We start from the raw sequence: 19,331 nt of genomic DNA, 5'->3' as shown, positions 1-19,331 counted from the left end.
GAATTTAATTAGCAGCTCTTTCTGGGGGAACGCTGTAGAAGGTGCTCGCAAGTGACAGCAAGAAGGACGTGCTTCCGTGCCAGTCAGCTGTGGCCATGCCAGTGATTTGTGGTTTCTTAACATGTGTCTCTGACACTCACCTACACAACGGTGGTAACATTTGGTTTCCCGGAAAGATTTGTCTGTGATGGCAGCCTTTATCCCCATATCCCATCCTCTCTCTTCCACAGTCTCACGTTTTCCAGAAGTCTCCTTCATCTTTGGTTTCTGTTTCAACTGAGGTAGCAGGAAGAGAGGAATACTCTAGGGACAGTAACAGGTTGTTCTGGACGGACTCTGCAGCCTCGTAATTTGATTTCGGACAGCCATTCCAAGAGCTCTATCTGGGTGGGAGAGCGGGGAGGCCACTACCACAGACTCAGAGGCCACGGGAGGGAGTCCTCCCAGGCCCAGTGAAAGGTCCAGCCAGAAACTGAGCTGAGGCCTCGCCGGGATCAGAGTCAAGCAGAGGGAGGAACAGGGTCAGGATGTAAGAGCACGCAGAGCCAAGAGGGCCATGGGTTCCCGGCCTCTGTTAGGAGACGGCCTCTGCTGCCCAGCGGCTGGGCCCTGCTGTGCTGGTTGCCACAGAAGCATGGGCCGGCCGGAGAGAGCCAGGAAGAGTCTAGCAGACACACAACCGACCGCTTATTGTGGAGAGGTTTGTACACGGAGAACTAAACTCAGATTCTGTTGCGAGCAGTCTCCCACATGTTCATTTAACATATTTATTAAGCATCTCTGATGTTTAAGGATATATGTCTCAGGCACTGTGCCAGCTACTGCTGTCAGATAACAAAATGCAAAGTAACAAAACGGATACTTTGCCCCCCCATTTTAGCCCACGTCGGTGAAATCTTTAAAATGTCCTTTCTTTTGATCTAGTGGGGTATTTTTGTTGCATAATAGTAGACTTCGGAAGAGAGTCATTTCAGTGAGAAAGTTCTTTATCAGAAGCTGTAAACTCAAATAAAAAAATAACAGAGGATGTATATAGGTATGTGTTCCAGAACGTCCTATCAGATGGAGGAAGGGAGGTGTTTTAGATTTATCATTTCAGATGTTTTAAAAATACTTACCAAGCACATCGCTGTGCCAGGAAGCAAAATACATGTACATTTCTAGGAGTATTCAAGCAGAAAGGAGGAAGGTGAAACAGAGTTGGTTGAGTCTGGGGAAGTGGGCAAGGAGTCTAGCCCAAAGTCAGGAGAAGAGAATGTGCTGGTTGACGTGAAGAGAAGCCCATGAGAAAGAATAGGAATGTTTTCTATGCCAGAAGAGTCCATCCACTCCATCAGAGCAAGAGCTCTTACCACCTGTTCTGCTTCTTACATGTAATATGACAATCGCCCCAACAGGCATTTGTCTTCAGGACCAGGGATAAGACCTAGTACACCGCCCCATCCCCTGTCCCATCCACTCCAGGTGCCACCTCTGCCAGCTTGCTCATTCCTAGACTTTCAAACAAAGGAAAGACCTGGTTTTTCAGTTTGTGTGAAAGGCACTTAGAATGTGAATGCTCTTTGGGGTTAACATTTAGTGTGAATGAATATCCACTATGGTGTAATTTTTTAATATTTATGATCACAAATCAGATCCTTCCCTGCTTTTTAAAAATGAAGAGGGATTAAAGAGGGCAGGAGGGGGCGTCTGGTGGCTCAGTGGGTTAAAGCCTCTGTTTTCGGCTCAGGTCATGATCCCAGGGTCCTCGAATCGAGCCCCGCGTGGGGCTCTCTGTTCAGCGGGGAGCCTGCTTCTCCCTCCCTTTGCCTGCCTCTCTGCCTACTTGTGATCTCTCTCTCTCTCTGTGTCAAATAAATAAATAAAATCTTTAAAAAATAATAATAATAATAATAAAGAGGGCAGGAGGCCATGGAGTATTTGAAAGCCGATGCTGCCTTCAGCCAGGGAAGACCTGAAGATGAATTGCTCACTTGACGGTTTGTCAGAAATTGAGATCAGAACACATAGAAGGTACCCAAGGACAAAGGCATCTTTGTCATGCATCTCATAATAGAAGCTACGTGTTATTTATGAAAACTGGGTGAGAGTCAGCTTTTTTTTTTATATATACACAGCTGTCTTCATATGAAAAACCATCATTCCTAGGGACATATTGACGTGACTTCCATTGTATCTAGGAAAGACATTTCTAATCTGTGAGTTAGAGTGACCTCAGACAGTAATGTGTTTGAGGCAGGTATGTTCAGTACCTTATGGCCTCTGTCACCCTATACTGTGACTTTGTTCCCCTTTATGTGGTATCTTTCTAGAAGCAAAGATCCTGTTTTAGGTATCTCTGTTTCCCAGTGAATAGCAGATGTGCCATAACCATATGCAGAAAGGTTTGGGTAAGAGAATGAATAAATCCATTCCATTGCCCGCTCACCAATCAAGAAAATTGTAGGCAACTGTAATAAATAGGATTTCTTTGCTGGTATTATTATAACAATTTTGATGTCCAAAAATGCAAAGAATGTCTTCTTGTTAGAAATAGGACCTGCTCCAAAAGGTCAGGACAGTAGCTTCTGCCCTGCTGCCTGTCATTCATCCTTCAACACATGGGTTTATTAGTCCGCATACAGTTGGCTCCAGGTAGCAAAAACTGACGGTAGCTTGAACTATCTGGATATTTATTATTTGCTTGTGTGGAAGATCAGAGCGAAGCGACTCTGGGGCTGGTTCAGTAGCTCCACTGTGCTGTCCGGGAGATAAGCTCCTCCATCCTTCCAACCGCCACCTTTGTCTCACTGCCACAGGGTTACCAGATGTAGGCGGTAGCTCCCTGCATCACATCCCCGTGTTTCCCAAGGCAGTGAGTGTATGTGTGTCGCAGGGGAGAGCAGCGCGTTCCTTCCAGAACAGCAAGAGAGCTCTTCTCTTCCCAGAAACCTCCTCATGGCCCTTCTCTCCCATCTCAGGTCACATCCCCTTTCCCTAAACTAGTCATGGGCAGAGAGCAGTGGGATTGCTGTGCTTAATTCCACTCAACAATGACTCATCTGACTTCTATTTAGGAAGAAGAAAGAGGCAGGGGTGCCTGGGTGGCTGTCAGTGAAGCGTCTGCCTTTGGCTTAGGTCACAACCCAAGGGTCCTGGGATCGAGCCCCGCATCAGGCTCCCTGCTTGCTGGGAACCTGCTTCTTCCTCTCCCTATGTTCCTCCCCTCCCTTGTGCACTTTCTCCCTTTCTCTTTCTCTCTCAAATAAATAAAATCCTTAAAAAAAAAAAAAAAAGAAGAAGAAGAAGAAAGAGGGCATGGATGTTGGGTAGGCAGCTAGAAATATCTGCTGGACCACACCTAGTCTCCAGCTGGAAAATGAGAATCAGCTCTGTTGTCTCATCCTACCTCCAAGAGCTAACTTTTCTTCCAGGATTATATTCTGGCTATTTATATCATTTTATTGATGGTTTTTAAAAATTCTGAACTTGAGGAGGAGCCTAAAATACATAAGCCTTGCCCAGAATTACATGGTTTTAGTGAGTCATGTCCCTCCCCAGCCCTGACTTTGGGTTGCTTTACTCCGGAACATTTTTATGAGTTATATTTTACAAGTTCCGTGTTTTTTTCCATTTTAATTCATATGTAAGAGGATTTCTTGGATTATGGTTCTTAGGATTACGGTTCTTAGGATTTCAGTACCCTTGCCTAAAAGGAAGTAGATGTGTCAGCTGCAAGAAACACATCAAGATCTCAGCACATACATCAATTTGCACCAAAAGTTGTAAGGATCTGGGGTGCCTGGATGGTTCATTCGGTTATATGTCGAGCTCCTGGTTTGGGCCTAGGTGGTGATTTCAGGGTCCTGATCTCAGGGTCATGGGATCGAGCCCCTTGTCAGGCATCACACAGCCCGGAGTCTGCTTAAGACTCTCTTTCCCTCTACTCCTGCCTTTCAAAATAAATTTTAAAATCTTTAAAGAAATTATGTAAGGTGGGGCACCTGGGTGGCTCAGGGGGTTAAGTCCCTGCCTTCCCAGGGTCCTGGGATCAAGCCCTGCATCAGGCTCATTGCTCAGCAGGGAGCCTGCTTCCCCCCTCTCTCTGCCTACTTGTGATCTCTCTCTCTCTCTCTGTCAAATAAGTAGATAAAATCTTTTTTAAAAAAATTTTTTGTAAGGGTCCATGATAGTTGTGGCATGGGGAGAATTTTGATCTGTTTAAATGAATATAGTAGTGTCAATTTCAATAAATGGAATGATTCCCTTAAATTCTTTCTAGGTGAAACCAACCCTCAAAGGAAATGCATTCCAAATCCTCAACACATACTTCAAAGTATTCAGCTGTTTATCAACTTTCAGAATGACCAGTGGCTTATGTCTGTCTGTCCCCAGGAAACAAGCTTCCTGGAATGATAGGCCTTCCCTAATATCTGTTTCATTTTCTCTCCTGGTTTGGACTGTCTTAGACTTCCTGACTTGGACCTTTTATGAACTGTTATTAGTTCATGTAGGAGATTCCCCAAAATGCCTTTGAAAACCCTTTGGCAGATGCGCTAGAGAAATATATTCCTATGAGTATAATGGCATTCATAAAATGACACAAAATTGGAAAAACCTCCAAAATGCCTTTTTTTTTTTTTTTTTTTTTTTTTTAAAGTAAGAGCCCTGGGATTTTGTGGTATGTATTTCTCGGAATAAATCAGGTCTGGGCTGATGATTGTTTTTGTCAAGAATTTGTCAATTTTGAAACACCTTTAGATTCTTGGGATTAGTCCATGGCTGCCTTTTTGTTGGCAATGTAACCAATGGCCTTTCCCAGCAGATGGCCTGGGAAGACACAGGTGGTAAAGAACATTCCAGTTCCTTTCTGCCCAGAGGTTTCATAGCCAATTTTCTGCCTCCCTGTTGCCCATTATAGCTGTCTTCGTAGCTCCAAGAGCATGATTTCAGAAGTCACTGAAAGGGGCAATTTGAGAGGCTTTTTCTTTTGTCTTATGCCATCATTTTTAGTATTTGTTCTTTTTTTTTTTTTTTTTAATTTGATAGAGACACAGCAAGAGAGAGAATACAAGCAGAGAGAGTGAGAGAGGGAGAAGCAGGCTTCCTGCCGAGCAGGGAGCCCGATGTGGGGCTCAATCCCAGGACCCTGGGATCATGACCTGAGCCGAAGGCAGACGCGTATTGACTGAGCGATCCAGGCACCCCTAAGTATTTGTTCTTAAAAGGCTCTTTGCTTATACCAGAATGTCTGGATTGTAGGAAATACTAAAGAAGATAACTCATTTTCGATTAAAATAAAGTGACTAGACACATAGAATTTACTTTCTGTTTTTCTTCTGAAGTTTTTTTATTTATTTTTAAATAAGGTACCTGAATATACACACACATGCACACGCACGCACACACACACACACACTCACACCCCAAAGTGAGGAATGATGCTTAGAAAGGTTATTGAAATAATGCTGTCATTGTTCAGACCATTTTTGGAACTTCATCTTTTAGAATTGGCCTAAAGAAGAGTCACAGCTCTTGTAAGTAAACTAGTCTCATTATTATATAAGCGTGCCTGGTTTTGACTAAAACCCTAGCTTGAGCACGGTATACACCAGATTTGGAATCAGAGCATCCTGACACTAGGTGGGATGGTAGAAATAATTTAGTCCAGCCCCCTTAGTTCCTGATGAGAAAGTTGAGGGCTAGAAAAGTTAATTAACTTGCTAAAGAGTACATAACAAGTTAGCAGATAATTTACACTAGACATCAACTCTATCCTCTGGCTGTTTATTAAAAATCAAATTTAGTTTTAACACATAGTTGCCACCATTAAAGATATTAAAGAATCTTTCACTGTCTACGGGACTCTGTAGATCCTTCCAGAAGCAGTCCAGAAGTGTTTTGAGCAGTGATGATATTGTTGTAATAAATGCTTCTTTTAAAAAGCTTATATTCTTATTATAGTAAATATATCTGTATATGTTAAGTTCCATTATATTTGTTTAAAAAAAACCGGTTGTATATGGAACCAGAAAAGACCTCGAATAGCCAAAGGGATATTGAAAAAGAAAGCCAGCGTTGGTGGCATCACAATTCCGGACTTCAAGCTCTATTACAAAGCTGTCATCATCAAGACAGCATGGTACTGGCACAAAAACAGACACATAGATCAATGGAACAGAATAGAGAGCCCAGAAATAGACCCTCAACTCTATGGTCAACTAATCTTCGACAAAGCAGGAAAGAATGTCCAATGGAAAAAAGACAGCCTCTTCAATAAATGGTGCTGGGAAAATTGGACAGCCACATGCAGAAAAACGAAATTGGACCATTTCCTTACACCACACACAAAAATAGACTCAAAATGGATGAAGGACCTCAATGTGCGAAAGGAATCCATCAAAATCTTTGAGGAGAACACAGGCAGCAACCTCTTCGACCTCAGCCGCAGCAACATCTTCCTAGGAACAACACCAAAGGCAAGGGAAGCAAGGGCAAAAATGAACTATTGGGATTTCATCAAGATCAAAAGCTTTTGCACAGCAAAGGAAACAGTTAACAAAATCAAAAGACAACTGACAGAATGGGAGAAGATATTTGCAAACGACATATCAGATAAAGGACTAGTATCCAGAATCTATAAAGAACTTAGCAAACTCAACACCCAAAGAACAAATAATCCAATCAAGAAATGGGCAGAGGACATGAACAGACATTTCTGCAAAGAAGACATCCAGAGGGCCAACAGACACATGAAAAAGTGCTCCATATCACTCGGCATCAGGGAAATACAAATCAAAACCACAATGCGATATCACCTCACACCAGTCAGAATGGCTAAAATCAACAAGTCAGGAAATGACAGATGCTGGCGAGGATGCGGAGAAAGGGGAACCCTCCTACACTGTTGGTGGGAATGCAAGCTGGTGCAGCCACTCTGGAAAACAGCATGGAGGTTCCTCAAAATGTTGAAAATAGAACTGCCCTATGACCCAGCAATTGCACTATTGGGTATATACCCTAAAGATACAAACATAGTGATCCAAAGGGGCACGTGCACCCGAATGTTTATAGCAGCAATGTCCACAATAGCCAAACTATGGAAAGAACCTAGATGTCCATCAACAGATGAATGGATCAAGAAGATGTGGTATATATACACAATGGAATACTATGCAGCCATCAAAAGAAATGAAATCTTGCCATTTGCGACAACATGGATGGAACTAGAGCGTATCATGCTTAGCGAAATAAGTCAAGCAGAGAAAGACAACTATCATATGATCTCCCTGATATGAGGAAGTGGTGATGCAACATGGGGGCTTAAGTGGGTACGAGAAGAATAAATGAAAGAAGATGGGATTGGGAGGGAGACAAACCATAAGTGACTCTTAATCTCACAAAACAAACTGAGGGTTGCTGGGGGGAGGGGGTTTGGGAGAAGGGGGTGGGATTATGGACATTGGGGAGGGTATGTGCTTTGGTGAGTGCTGTGAAGTGTGTAAACCTGGTGATTCACAGACCTGTACCCCTGGGGATAAAAATATATGTTTATAAAAAATAAAAAATTAAATTAAAAAAAAACGGTTGGACTGTAGTTATAACTTTTAAATAAATTTCTAAAATTAGCAACAAAGTAAAACCCTACCCCAGTTCTTAAATGTTCCTTGTTTTTGTCATTTCTCATGGAGAACATCTGATGCTACAAGAGCTCCAAACAGTATCTACTGGGCTGAAACAAGATTGTCCTTGTGCTGGGCTGTGAAATAGCTAAGTGAAATAACCATTACCCACATGTGGTTATTTAAATTTTAAATTTAAATTTATATATAAAATTTAATTTTAATTAAAATTTAAAATTCAGATTCTCAAGTACTCAGTAGCCACATTGAACTAATAGCCACCATATTAGACACTGCAGATGTAAACATTTCCATCAACAAAGAGAATTTAATCAGTTAGTGCTGGTCTAGAATTCTTACAGCCAATATACATATTTTAATTTACTGCTTATCTATTATATTACCTCTGGACAAGTTAGAAAGTGAGGATAAGTTCTGGGAAAGTTTTTTCAAAATATTTGTTCTCTAGATGTTTCTAGCTATTCTGCATAGCTTAATTTTAAAAAGGAGAAAATACTTATTTTGACCCATTTTTAGCCATGATTATGTGTGTGGAATTCATATCAATTGTGATATGATAGCTAACTTTTCTTGAAGTATGCTAAAATTGTGGCCAAAACTCTTGTTGGTGTTGCCAAAGCTATTGGCAGAGATCTCTTTATGATGTTGTAACTTTTGAAATTAACTAGTCTGGACAGAGACAAAGGAAGTTATGTTGAATTCATTCTTAATAACCATTTATTTGCAAAGACTCCAAATTACTTGCCTACCTTCATTAATCCAACACCTAGAATGAAAGTCCAGGCACGAACAAGGAGTGGGTCAGCTCTAAGAGCGATCTGGCATCAGGCTTTGGGTCCATTTGCAAGCCCCCGGCTCTGCCCTTCACAGTTAGAGAACAGTGACCAATCCCCAGTGGCTTTTGTAGGCCTCGCGGTACTTTGCATGATGTCCTGCCAGTGCGTCTTCTCTAAGTGTTATTGGACAAATAAAGGAATATTTGATCTGGTCTGCCCTGAAAATCATTACAGTTGGCAGCCAGCTCTTAGGATTCATGAAGTGGGATTGCTTTGAGTTCTTTTTATTGTCAAATGACATCTATTGGAGTCACTTAGTAGGGTTGGAATTCTTGGGTGATTACCAGTCCTTTTGGTGAATCTCTGCCGAATGCAGTTAATGACCAGTGAGCCAGAGGAGGGCTAAAATGCAGTTTATTCTCTTTGCCATTACAGGAACAGTAAATCCAGTTCTAAAGTAAAGCTGAATTAGGAAAGCTACAAAATACCATAATAAAATTACAGAGGGTCTGGAAAATAAATAAGCAGTCTTTCGTGTCTCTATGTATAGCTATGTCACTGAAGCATACATAGATACATTTTCTATTTTTCTTTTCCATATATTTTACACAAAGTATTTCTCAGAAGAGTGGGATTTCTTCAAAAATTAAATAGGTAAACATATATCCTCTTACTTGTCTGGAACAGCTGGGCAGTGATCCTTTTAAACCATCTGGAGGGTGTCGGTCTCTGGTGAGATCCACTCTCCCTGCTTCTGGTAGGTATTGTTCCTTGTATAGATCCTGGAGGCATGTTCTGCACCAGGAAAATTCTGAAACTGTAACTCAGTCCAGTTTCTTCTCTTTTTAAGGAATTTTTAAAAAAATTAAATGTCTCCTTCCCAACTAAATGGATGTTAAACCTGATAAAAGTCCTTGGCCGGGGCGCCTGGGTGGCTCAGAGGGTTAAGTCTCTGCCTTCAGCTCAGGTCATGGTCTCAGGGTCCTGGGATCGAGGCCCGCGTCGGGCTCTCTGCTCAGCAGGGAGCCTGCTTCCTCCTCTCTCTCTGCCTGCCTCTCTGCCTACTTGTGATCTCTCTGTCTGTCAAATAAATAAATAAAATCTTTAAAAAAAAAAAAAAAAAAAAAGAAGAAGTCTTTGGCCAGACACCAAAAGCATCTGCTGTGTTCTGTGGCCTGAAGTTAGAAGATACCTTAAGGGTTTAGGAGAAAAGAAATCTTCTTTCTATCCTTGCAGTTTCTGGTGTTGGACATGAGAGAGTGATAATGTCTCAATCCTTCATTTGTAGATAACAATCAACAGAGACAGCGGTGAAGATGTGAGCTCCCCCAAACACGGGAAGGAGGACCCAGACAACATGCCCCACGTGGGCGGCAATACGTGGGCTGGAGGAACAGGTTGGTAGCATGGGCATCCTTGGGGCCGAGTGTCCTGAGACTTCCCAGGCCCAAGGACACTGCACATCACCTCTGAGAAGGCTCAAGGACCACTTGCCTTCCCTGCCTCCCCGCTTAGTCAGATGGACTGTGCCTTTGCCCTGCATCCCGGCATGATATCAAGGCATGGAAAAACTCTGCCTTTGGAGTCCTACAGACTCTGCCACCCTGTACCCAAGACTGTTTTGATCCTCCCGTCACTGCCACATCAGGAAAAGGGGGAAATGAGAGCTGCCTGACAAGGTTGTGGTGAGGATTACACGAAGTTATGATCGTAAAGTGCTGAGCATGGGACCTGGTCTGGAGAATGTGTTCGTTAAAAATGTTAAGCCCTTCTTTTAAATTCCATGCACTTGGGATCACGCCGGCAGTCTATAGTAAATTCTTTCTTGAGCAGCTGACTTGGAAGAGAAATGGGCCTTGCCTTCCACATCTCAGAAGTGAGTATGTTGAGGATGCAGGGTTTTGAGATAAGAGAGTGGGCTGCAGTTTGAGCCAACGGCTGTGGCCCATTCCTTCCTCTTGGCTGCCTGGCGGGAGCATTGTTCCATGCCTGCTGTCTTCCTCTTTCCTCTGCGGCAGCTGGGACAGACAGACACATCTGCTGGGCTGCAGGAATAGGGCCAGACTGTGTGTGCACTGTCTGATCTTATCTCGGCTGGGAGCCGTGTTGGCCTGAGCTCCATAGTTCACCTTCCCTGAGGATGCTGTGTGCCTCTTGGCCTTGACAGCCTTGGGAGGAAATGGGTCTCTGTGCTGAGACAATGCGCTATCAAAAAGGCCTGGAGACTTCTTGCCTATTCTGTTTATTCATCAAGCATCAGCTTTAAAGAAAGCGTATTTTTAGAAATGTCCTTTGATCTTGAAATTAGTGTCAAGCCAGCAGGACTTAATCCATATGGAATGCATTGTGGAACGAGTAGGCCAGATGTAGGTTTTTTCCCAGCGGTAGACTACTCTGGAGCAGAGGTTCTCGCTTTTTATTCCATTTGAATCTGTTAGCTCACCTTGGTCCAGATTGAAGATCCTGCTTTTGTTTCCCTCGGCCTTTATTTTTCTATCAAATTTTTTTTGCTTCAAATTCTTTTTCGGTCTGCCATTCCCTCTCAGAATTTTCTATGTGGAGCTTAGCTCTGACCCAAGTCACCTGATCCCTCTTTCATCATCAGAGCACCTCCCTTGCTTATATTCTCCCATATCTTTGGAGCTGATTTAGGGTGTTCAAGATTAGCTTCAAGACTATGCCTTGAAGTTTAGAACCCCTGACCAGCATTTTCATTTAAGTAGTACAAATTAAAGGCTCTGAGAAGCAGAGGTCATGAAGAGCTCCCCACTCACACCCTCTCTACCCACTGGTGGGAGGGACCCTCTGAAGGTTCCCATGACTCATGTTGAATATCACTCATACCAGACTCTGAACAGTTGTGGGTACTTTCCTCTTCACCAAAACTGATGTCATCTCAGCGCCCAGGAAATGTTAAGTGCTAATCTGTGACCCACCCATGCCTAAGAGGAACTTCCTATAGGAAGGAAATCAAGTCACAGAAACAGCTTTTCTATCTCTGGAGCTCATTGTCATTGTCCAGTTTCTGGTCCCCTCTGCCTCCAGGATGTCACTGAGTGGGATCCAGGAATCACAGACGCCTAAGAGGGAATTTTCCGCCCCTAATTTCTAAAGAAGAGTGAAATCAGATGTGCTCAAATCGAAGGGTAAACATATGATCATTAATGGGCTGTTCTCATGGTATTTCCCAGAAGGAAGTGACCTGCCTGACCCTGGTAAGGGACCAGTGCTTACTGAATTTTACTTTTAATTTATCACACTGATGAAGGCCCCAAGGGAGAAAAGATAAATGTAACATCATTTAACCAAAAGCCTAAAAGCTTTCAAAATTTCCACTTTATGCAACTCAGAAATGACCTCATTCTCTGTGACCAGAAGTTGTCTAAATAATAATAGTAAGAGCAACCACTTGCATAGTTCTCATTTTGCTTCAGATACTGTTCTAAGCATCGTAGCCCCGTGGCAAATGCCAAGAAGTAAATCATGTTAGTATCTCCATTTTACAGCTGAGGAGACTGAGACACAAAAAAGTTAAGGAACTAACTTCAAGGGCAGACAACTAATGGATGGGAACAGGATTCAAATTCAGGCAGTCCAGTTTAACTGTACAATGTTCTGCCATGTAACAGTAGTATACAATGATATGCTATGTTACGTTACTGTCCCTCCAACGTTAGTTCTCTTCTCAGTGCTCACGTTGTGTGTGAATAAACAAAAGAAACTGACTGCTAGTATTTTAATCATTATAAAGCAGAGGTAATAAACTGGTAGCCCAGAGGCCAAATCTAGCCAATATTTGTATTTTGGGGGTCAGCACAGTACTTTAAAATAAGTTGAATTTGAAAATATTGAGACAAGGCAAGCTTTGTCTAGCCAGCCAGAGTCCTCCCCACTTCTTAGAGTGTTGCCTACCTGGTCTTCCAGGCATTTAACTTATATTTACAATGTAAACAGTTTATACAATGTTATACAATATACACTTACCAGCATGTAGACTTGAGTTTATATTGGAAAAGCTGTTCTGAAACTGACAGTACGGAAAGCTAACTATATCCTCTATCTGAGCGTCTATCTCTTATTTTAGGGAAAAGTAAGGTAATATGTGAGGGATGTGGAGTTTTGCTCATTTAATTAACAAATGCATCCCAAGTTGTCTGTGGTGTTCAAGCTGCTCTTATAGGAATAGATAAGATATAATCCCACCCACATAGGGTTAGTGAGAAAAGAATAAAATAAATATTAAAGGTAATAAATAGTGGCCAGCAATGATCACTGTGATGTGAAGTCATCCGGTGAGGTGTCCTGGAATGTGGGCTGACCCTTGAAATATGGATAAACTTTGGCTGGATGGAGAAGAGAAAAGGCACCTGAAAGGGGCGTACCCTTTGTTTCCAGAAGAAAGGTCATTTGAATATTTAATTACTCACTAGGTACAGTTAACATGCTTCATGAAACTGCTTTCAAACCACCATCTGACTTTTGTCTTGTGGCGTGGATGAGACCACCTGGATTTTCCTGGTTTCCTTCCAGGGGGAAGAGACACCGCAGGTCTGGGTGGCAAAGGAGGTCCATACCGGCTGGATGCAGGCCATACTGTGTACCAGGTGTCAGAGGCTGAGAAGGACGCGGTTCCCGAGGAGGTGAAGAGAGCCGCCAGAGAGATGGGCCAGAAAGCCTTTCAGCAGCGGTGAGTGGCTGCCGCTGCTCAGGCAAGGTGGTCATGGTGGTGCTGAGAGGCAGCCGACCCCGAGCAGCCCCGAGCCCTCGGGTTCTTTACCTTGCACAGCACAAACAGACCCATAGAGCCCACCTACCCAGCAGAGACAGTGCAGTGAACATAATGCCTTGTTCTCTTTGTTTGACGTAATCAGTTCAGTGCATTGATCACACATCACTGAGTGGGAAAAGGAGCGGAGCCCATGAGAAAGGAAACCCAAAAAGACTGCTCTTCAGAGAAATTAAAGTTCAGATGCCTCCATCCACATCCATTCCTAGGTCCCAAAGGGAAGTTAGAAAACTATAGGCGTGGTTCCCTTACTGCCCTCAGATGTGTAGGTGTGTAGGGAGCGGGACTCAAAAACACGCACACTCTTTAAGGGCCACAGTCACGTGGTAGGGAGGCCGCGCCCCCTGCCGGTGTAGACAGGGTTAAGTCCGTGAGCTGAGGCCTGAGCTCAGCCAGGCTTTGGATCTTCAAGGAAGGGAATCCTAAATGAGCAGGATAATAAGCATAGGGTCTGTGGCGGAGAGAGCCAGCTTGCCTATCCAAGAGAAAGGGTTCCAGCTGGGGGGGTTGAACGTGGAGTCCCTGTCAATGGGTGGAGGCCTTGAAATGCAGAACCATGAGCCTGTGGCTTTTAGATGATCCGGAACCCATCTGGGCCACTTGGATTGGAACCATCTAAAAAATAAGAATCCACGTTGTGCTTTCACTAGACATTCATATGTGTTCTTTAGCTAAAGGCCAAGAATACCAAAGGCCGGACAGTACCTCCTGCGGGAGTGAGGGAATTGGTAGTGGTTTGGGAGGCAGCTTTACTTTGTGCTCAATGGAAGGGGCTGGGTGCCCTTAGAAAAAAGCATGCTTGTGTGTGTGCTGTGTGTGGTGTGTGTGTGTGTGTGTGTGTGTGTGTTATGAAGTTCCTCCCACGTACAACATCTGGTATTACATTACACACTGTGCTTACACATCCTGCAAGTAAACAACATAGAACAATAGGAACAAGAATGCAGGCCCCTCCTGCCACACCCTCAGGAAAGCCAGGGAGCAGTGGGAGCCTCGTGTCTCCAGCAGGTAAATAAGGGTCCCCCCCCCCCAGCCATTCTGCTGGCTTCCCAGGAGCCCTGAAACAATGTATTTACCCTCAGTGTGCCCGAGTTGGCTCTCGCGGAGATGGGTGACTTTCCTCTCTCCTCCTCCCAAAGAAGTTAGGGGACAAATACCTATGTTAGAAATGAAAGCAGTTTAAACTTCTCAAAAAAAAGTGGGAGGTATACAAAAGATCTTGTTCGAGTTCGGAGACTGCTCAACATTCCTTATAAGCAGTGAAACATCCGTTTAGGGAAAGAAGTAAAACATGAGCTATGCCTCATTCTCCCATCCCCGACTGAGTTCCTAGGGTTGCCAGGCTCAGAGTGGTTTCAGTTTTTGCACAAGTGGACAGATACAGTGCTTTGACACACATAGCTCACAGGGAGACAGAAAGACCTTTCAGTAGTGCTTGGGCACGAGCGTACAACCCCTCCTCTGATTTCCACAGTAGGGATAGGGGACCTGGTTCTATGCACCACCGCCCTGCAGTGGGGAAGAAGTCAGGGAGCATTTCTGATAATAAGGCGACTAAATTTAGTGGCTGTGGGAGAGGAAAGGGGAGAAACGGGGGGGGGGGGGGGGGTGGTGGTGGTAAGAAAACCAAACACGTCTTCTAATTACTGCAGAGAAGAATCTAGTCCAAGTAAAAGAGAAGACCATAAGGTGGTTGAAAGACAGGAGGTAAGCAGGAGTATGAAAAAGGGGGGAAGAAATAAAAACACATGGAAATCCTGAGAAGCTCAGGGCATAGCAAAACACAGAGAGCAAAGAGGGTGCTTTCTACTTTCATGGAATAAATACTCCTATTTGATAAGTATCCAGTTTAGTACTGCTGAAGAATCTCTTTAGCTTTTTATTATGAAACTTTTTATTTTATTTTATTTTATTTTATTTTATTTTATTTTATTTATAAGAGAGAGAGCAAGCAGGAGGAGCAGCAGTAGAAGGAGAGGGAGAAACAGGCTCCCTGCTGAGCAGGGAGCTCAATGCGGGACTCTATCCCAGGACTCTGGGATCATCACCTGAGCTGAAGGAAACTTTTCAAACATAAATAAAAGGAAAGAGAAACATATAGAGAACCCTATGGACCTGTTCTAGCTTCAAGAAGAAAAATCTGGCTCCACTCCCAGTCCCTACCCCTGGGTTGTTTTGAAGCTAATCCAAGATATCCTGTCTTTTCACTGTAAATATCTTAGAGTATATCTCTGAAAGATAAGAACTCTCTAAAAAAATAAAAACATACAATTCATCTATCATATCTTTAAAAAGTAATAATTCTTCACTATGATCAAAGAGTCTGTATTAAAGCTCTTTTGCAACTCTCAGCATATGTAGAATGAGGTCAGGTCCCTCCTTTTGTGTCCTCTTTCTCCACGCTCCTTATCACTGTTTCACACTGTATTATTATTTGTATGAAGATTTGATTGCATCTCCACTGACTTTTAGTCCCTTGAGGGCAGGGGATTTTGTTCTCTGATACATCCCCAGCCCCTATACCTTGAACCCAGTGCACGGCAAACACCCATGCACACATGTGGAATGAATAATGCACAACTGAATACCGATGCTTTGTTCAGAACCTGGAGGATACTTAATTGAGAAACTGGCTAAAACCAGGCTGGGTGGGGGATGGCTGAAATGAGTGATGGGGATGAAGGGGGGCTCTTGCCCTGATGAGCACCAGGTGATGTATGGAAGTGCTGAATCACTATGTATTGTACACCCGGAACCAATATAACACCGTTTGTTAACTAACTGGAATTAAAATAAAAACTTGAAAAAAAAAAACTGGCTGAAACCAGAGTGACAGCCAGACCCATCCATCAGTCTCGAGGTCCCCCATATTGCCTTAAAGAGCTTAATACTACTGATAGGCTCTTGTTATCATCAGAATAGCCTCTAGTTAGCATTCGTTTGTGTCTGGATTCCAGTCCATACCTCTTCCCATACTCAAGAATTGACTGAAACCACACACCCAAAACTAATATTGCACTATTAATTAACTGGAATTTAAATTAAAACTTAGGGGGGGGGAAAGGATTAATTTGGGAAGACCCACAGAGGTAGACATGTGTAAGACATGCAGAAAACAGGACAGAAACATTAAACCAACAAAACATGAAGGAAATTGATGGTGAGGTTTTTTCCCATGCCTCAAAGGGTGTTGGAGGTGGGCGCCAGCTCATGGAAGGTGTACCTATTACCATTTGTAAAACGAATCAGTCCTACCCATTAGGTCTCAGCTTAGGTTTGTTTTCCTCATAACTGATCCAAAATTATAGTATTTAAGTCTGACCTATAAGAAAAGTAAAATGAGAACGAAAATTCCCAGACTCTTACGTAACAATAAATATACCCTTTAAAAATATACTGTGCCAACAAAATGCAGTTAGTCCACATAGATTACTGGGATGTGAAGCAGCTGTGCCCTGTAGTTTTGATCAAGGTTAAAGCAGCAAAAAGACATATTTCCAGCTAGTCTTGTGGGCTTTGCGAGTATTAGCACCAGGAAGCTTATCTGATCCAAGGGCTAAAATTTCCTATTTTCTTTCCCTGTTCCCCACGTCAGTCTTCATCTCTCAGAATTTATCAGCTTCGAACACCTTGTAGGTGATCTTTCTGAAAGCTGACACAACCTGGAATATGATTTCCAGATTTCTTCATAATTAAAACAGCATGTGGTGTGTTTTTGGGTGCAACATGATCACGCCAGAAGTAGCCTTATAAATGGGGCTGATTCTGATCTCACTACAAAGGCCGGTCTGCCCAAGGTGACCTACCAGTGACCTGACTCCTTTCCTGATGCACGCATGTGTGTGTGTATTTCCCCCACCCCTGCTAAGGACAAGCTATATCCACATTTTTTTTCTAACCTCCCTTTGGAAAAGTACTAATCTTCCTTCTTTGGGAAAGAGCATATTAGCTTCCTGTGTTTGACGGGGTGGGGAAGTAGCATATCCTGCAATGTTCATGGTGCCTAGCTTCTGTCAGCCTTGACACTTAAGACATAACTTAATCTAATGAAAATTTATAGAGAGGTTTAGGAGATTGCCTAAGCCAAACATAAGAGGTATTTTTAGGAGGTCAAGTCCTGTGCACGTATTCCTAGCTGTTCTTCAGAACAGAGAGTAAATTAGATTTAGAAGTGCCCCTTGGCGGGTCACCTTGGGAAACACCATTCAGCTATTATTTACCTTTTGATAGTCAGAGTTTTCAAAGTGCTATCTAACAGCATTTAGGCATTGTGCTAGGAACTGGAGATTCAAAGAAAAAGTGAGACTATTTCTTCTCCCAGAGGGATAGAAGAGAAAATATCCATGTAGTGAATCATATGTAGTAAATGTATTTTTTGTTAAATTTTTTGTTTAGTTCTACACACATGCACATGCGTATGTGTAGATCCGGATCTTAATATAAAACATACATCCCTCTGTGGAAAATAAAGTTTGAAAAACACTGTGATAGAGGGAAATAGACATATCTAGCGAAAGCCATCACGTGTGGAGGTTTCGCAGTGGGTATCTACAGAAGAGTCATGAATGGAAATGGTCAGGTTTACTGGAGGGGTCGAGCAGGACTTCAGGTGGAATCGTGCAAGCTGAGTTGGTATCAGCCAACCCCTCCAGGTGGTAGGGCAGGAATTGCAGATCTGCCCATGGCGGTGAGGGTCTAACATCATGCAATGCTAACAAGCTGCCAGCCCCCTGCCCTGTGTTGGCTGGATTCTCCTCAGTGCTTGGCCTGACAAAGAGGAGTAGAGACCATTCACTGCCATTAAGCATTTGGGGTTTCTGTTCCAGCCCAAGAGGATAGATCTGCATTTGAGATAAGAGTTTCGGGTATGGACCTGGGATTCATACCTTCCAACACTGCGTGTGTGCATACACACACAGCAGTTTAGAAGACTGTGCTTCTGTCAATGTACGTTCATTAGTGCCTATCTGAGGATCAGCACCTTTACATGTATGGAAACTGACAGAAACATGTGATCAGATTAGTGTATTATGGCTACAACCCTGTAAAACCCAAGAGAGCCTCACTCGGTAAAAGAACCTTCTCCTTATGATTGGTTTAAGATGCTGCATTTTAAATATTCCTGAGTCTTATTTTTATTTCAGTCATTCATTTAATTCCATTTTGAGCACCTGTTAAGTGCTAGGTACCATGCTGGGTGCTATACGCTAACAATGAGACTCAGTCCTTCTCATAAAGGTGCCTTGCTGGGAAGACAGGCAGCCGATGGATAAAGCAGGGGGAGGAAATGCTCTGATAGTGAGAAGCATAATGGGCTGAGGCCTCTGAAGACAGATCTGGGATTAGTGCAGGCTTCCTCGAGGCGGTCCTCATTGATCTGACTCTTGAAGAGAAAGTGGGAGTTACAGGCAAAGAGGCAGAGAAAGGAAGTACCCAGTCGGGGAGCAGCCCAGGCAGGAGCCAGGAGGTGAGTGTGCCATGTTCAGGGGTCTCTAAGTGCACTGGCGGAGGCTGCAGTGGAAGCTAATGAGGAAGAGTGATGAGAAGGAGCACTGCGCTAGCAGGATAGGACTTCAGAGCCACAGTCACATGAAAACACAATTATCCTGTTAGAAGCACACAGCAACTTCAGAAGACTCTTGTATTCTCCATAGCAACACATTAAAATACATTCTCTGGGCCTGAACTGTTATCTTGGTCAACCAAATATCTGCCCTTGGTCTCTAAAGGCAACCCACGGAGCTCTTCTAGGAACCTGCCACATGAACTGACCAGCTGCCAGCACCATGACGCGTCTTTGGGATCCGGCACTGGTTTGCCCTAGAGCTGACTCACTGGTTCATGAGAGCCGATTGTTTGCCTTTCTTTCCAAGTCAGTGCTCAGCGATCTTACTGTTAGTAGCCTGGAATTGATCAGGAGGAGAGTATCTACACCACATAAATCAGCAAATACTATACATCAGGGCTATCTGGTTGTTTGGTTCACTTTGTTTTGTTTGTTCTAGAAGGCTCCCAGTTCACCATGTACCGGCCCACCGGTGGACTTTTTCTTTCTTTGAAACTCCTAGCTGGAGACATTCCTTCTTGCCTTTTCTCCTCCAGGGCACCCTCAGTGTCCAAGGACTATGCTACAGTTCTGGCAGCAGA

General features: G+C 43.4%; 1 protein-coding gene across 2 annotated transcripts in view; it reads left to right on the top strand.

The window, feature by feature from the left end:
- VWA8 (von Willebrand factor A domain containing 8) overlaps positions 1-19,331 on the top strand; it is a 325,814-nt gene that overhangs the window by 272,472 nt on the left and 34,011 nt on the right. For both annotated transcript variants that reach the window (XM_004759284.3, XM_045076623.1), the window contains 2 exons: positions 9,687-9,795; positions 12,929-13,085. In XM_004759284.3, the coding sequence (XP_004759341.1) occupies positions 9,687-9,795; positions 12,929-13,085 (266 nt within the window). The remainder of the gene's footprint in view (positions 1-9,686; positions 9,796-12,928; positions 13,086-19,331) is intronic.

Source organism: Mustela putorius, unplaced genomic scaffold (assembly GCF_011764305.1).
Source record: "Mustela putorius furo isolate JIRA1106 unplaced genomic scaffold, ASM1176430v1.1 tig00000179_pilon_pilon_pilon, whole genome shotgun sequence".
NCBI classification, from domain to species: Eukaryota; Metazoa; Chordata; class Mammalia; order Carnivora; family Mustelidae; genus Mustela; species Mustela putorius.
Note: the sequence above shows the minus strand (reverse complement) of the source record. Positions and strands in the feature narration are given on the sequence as shown.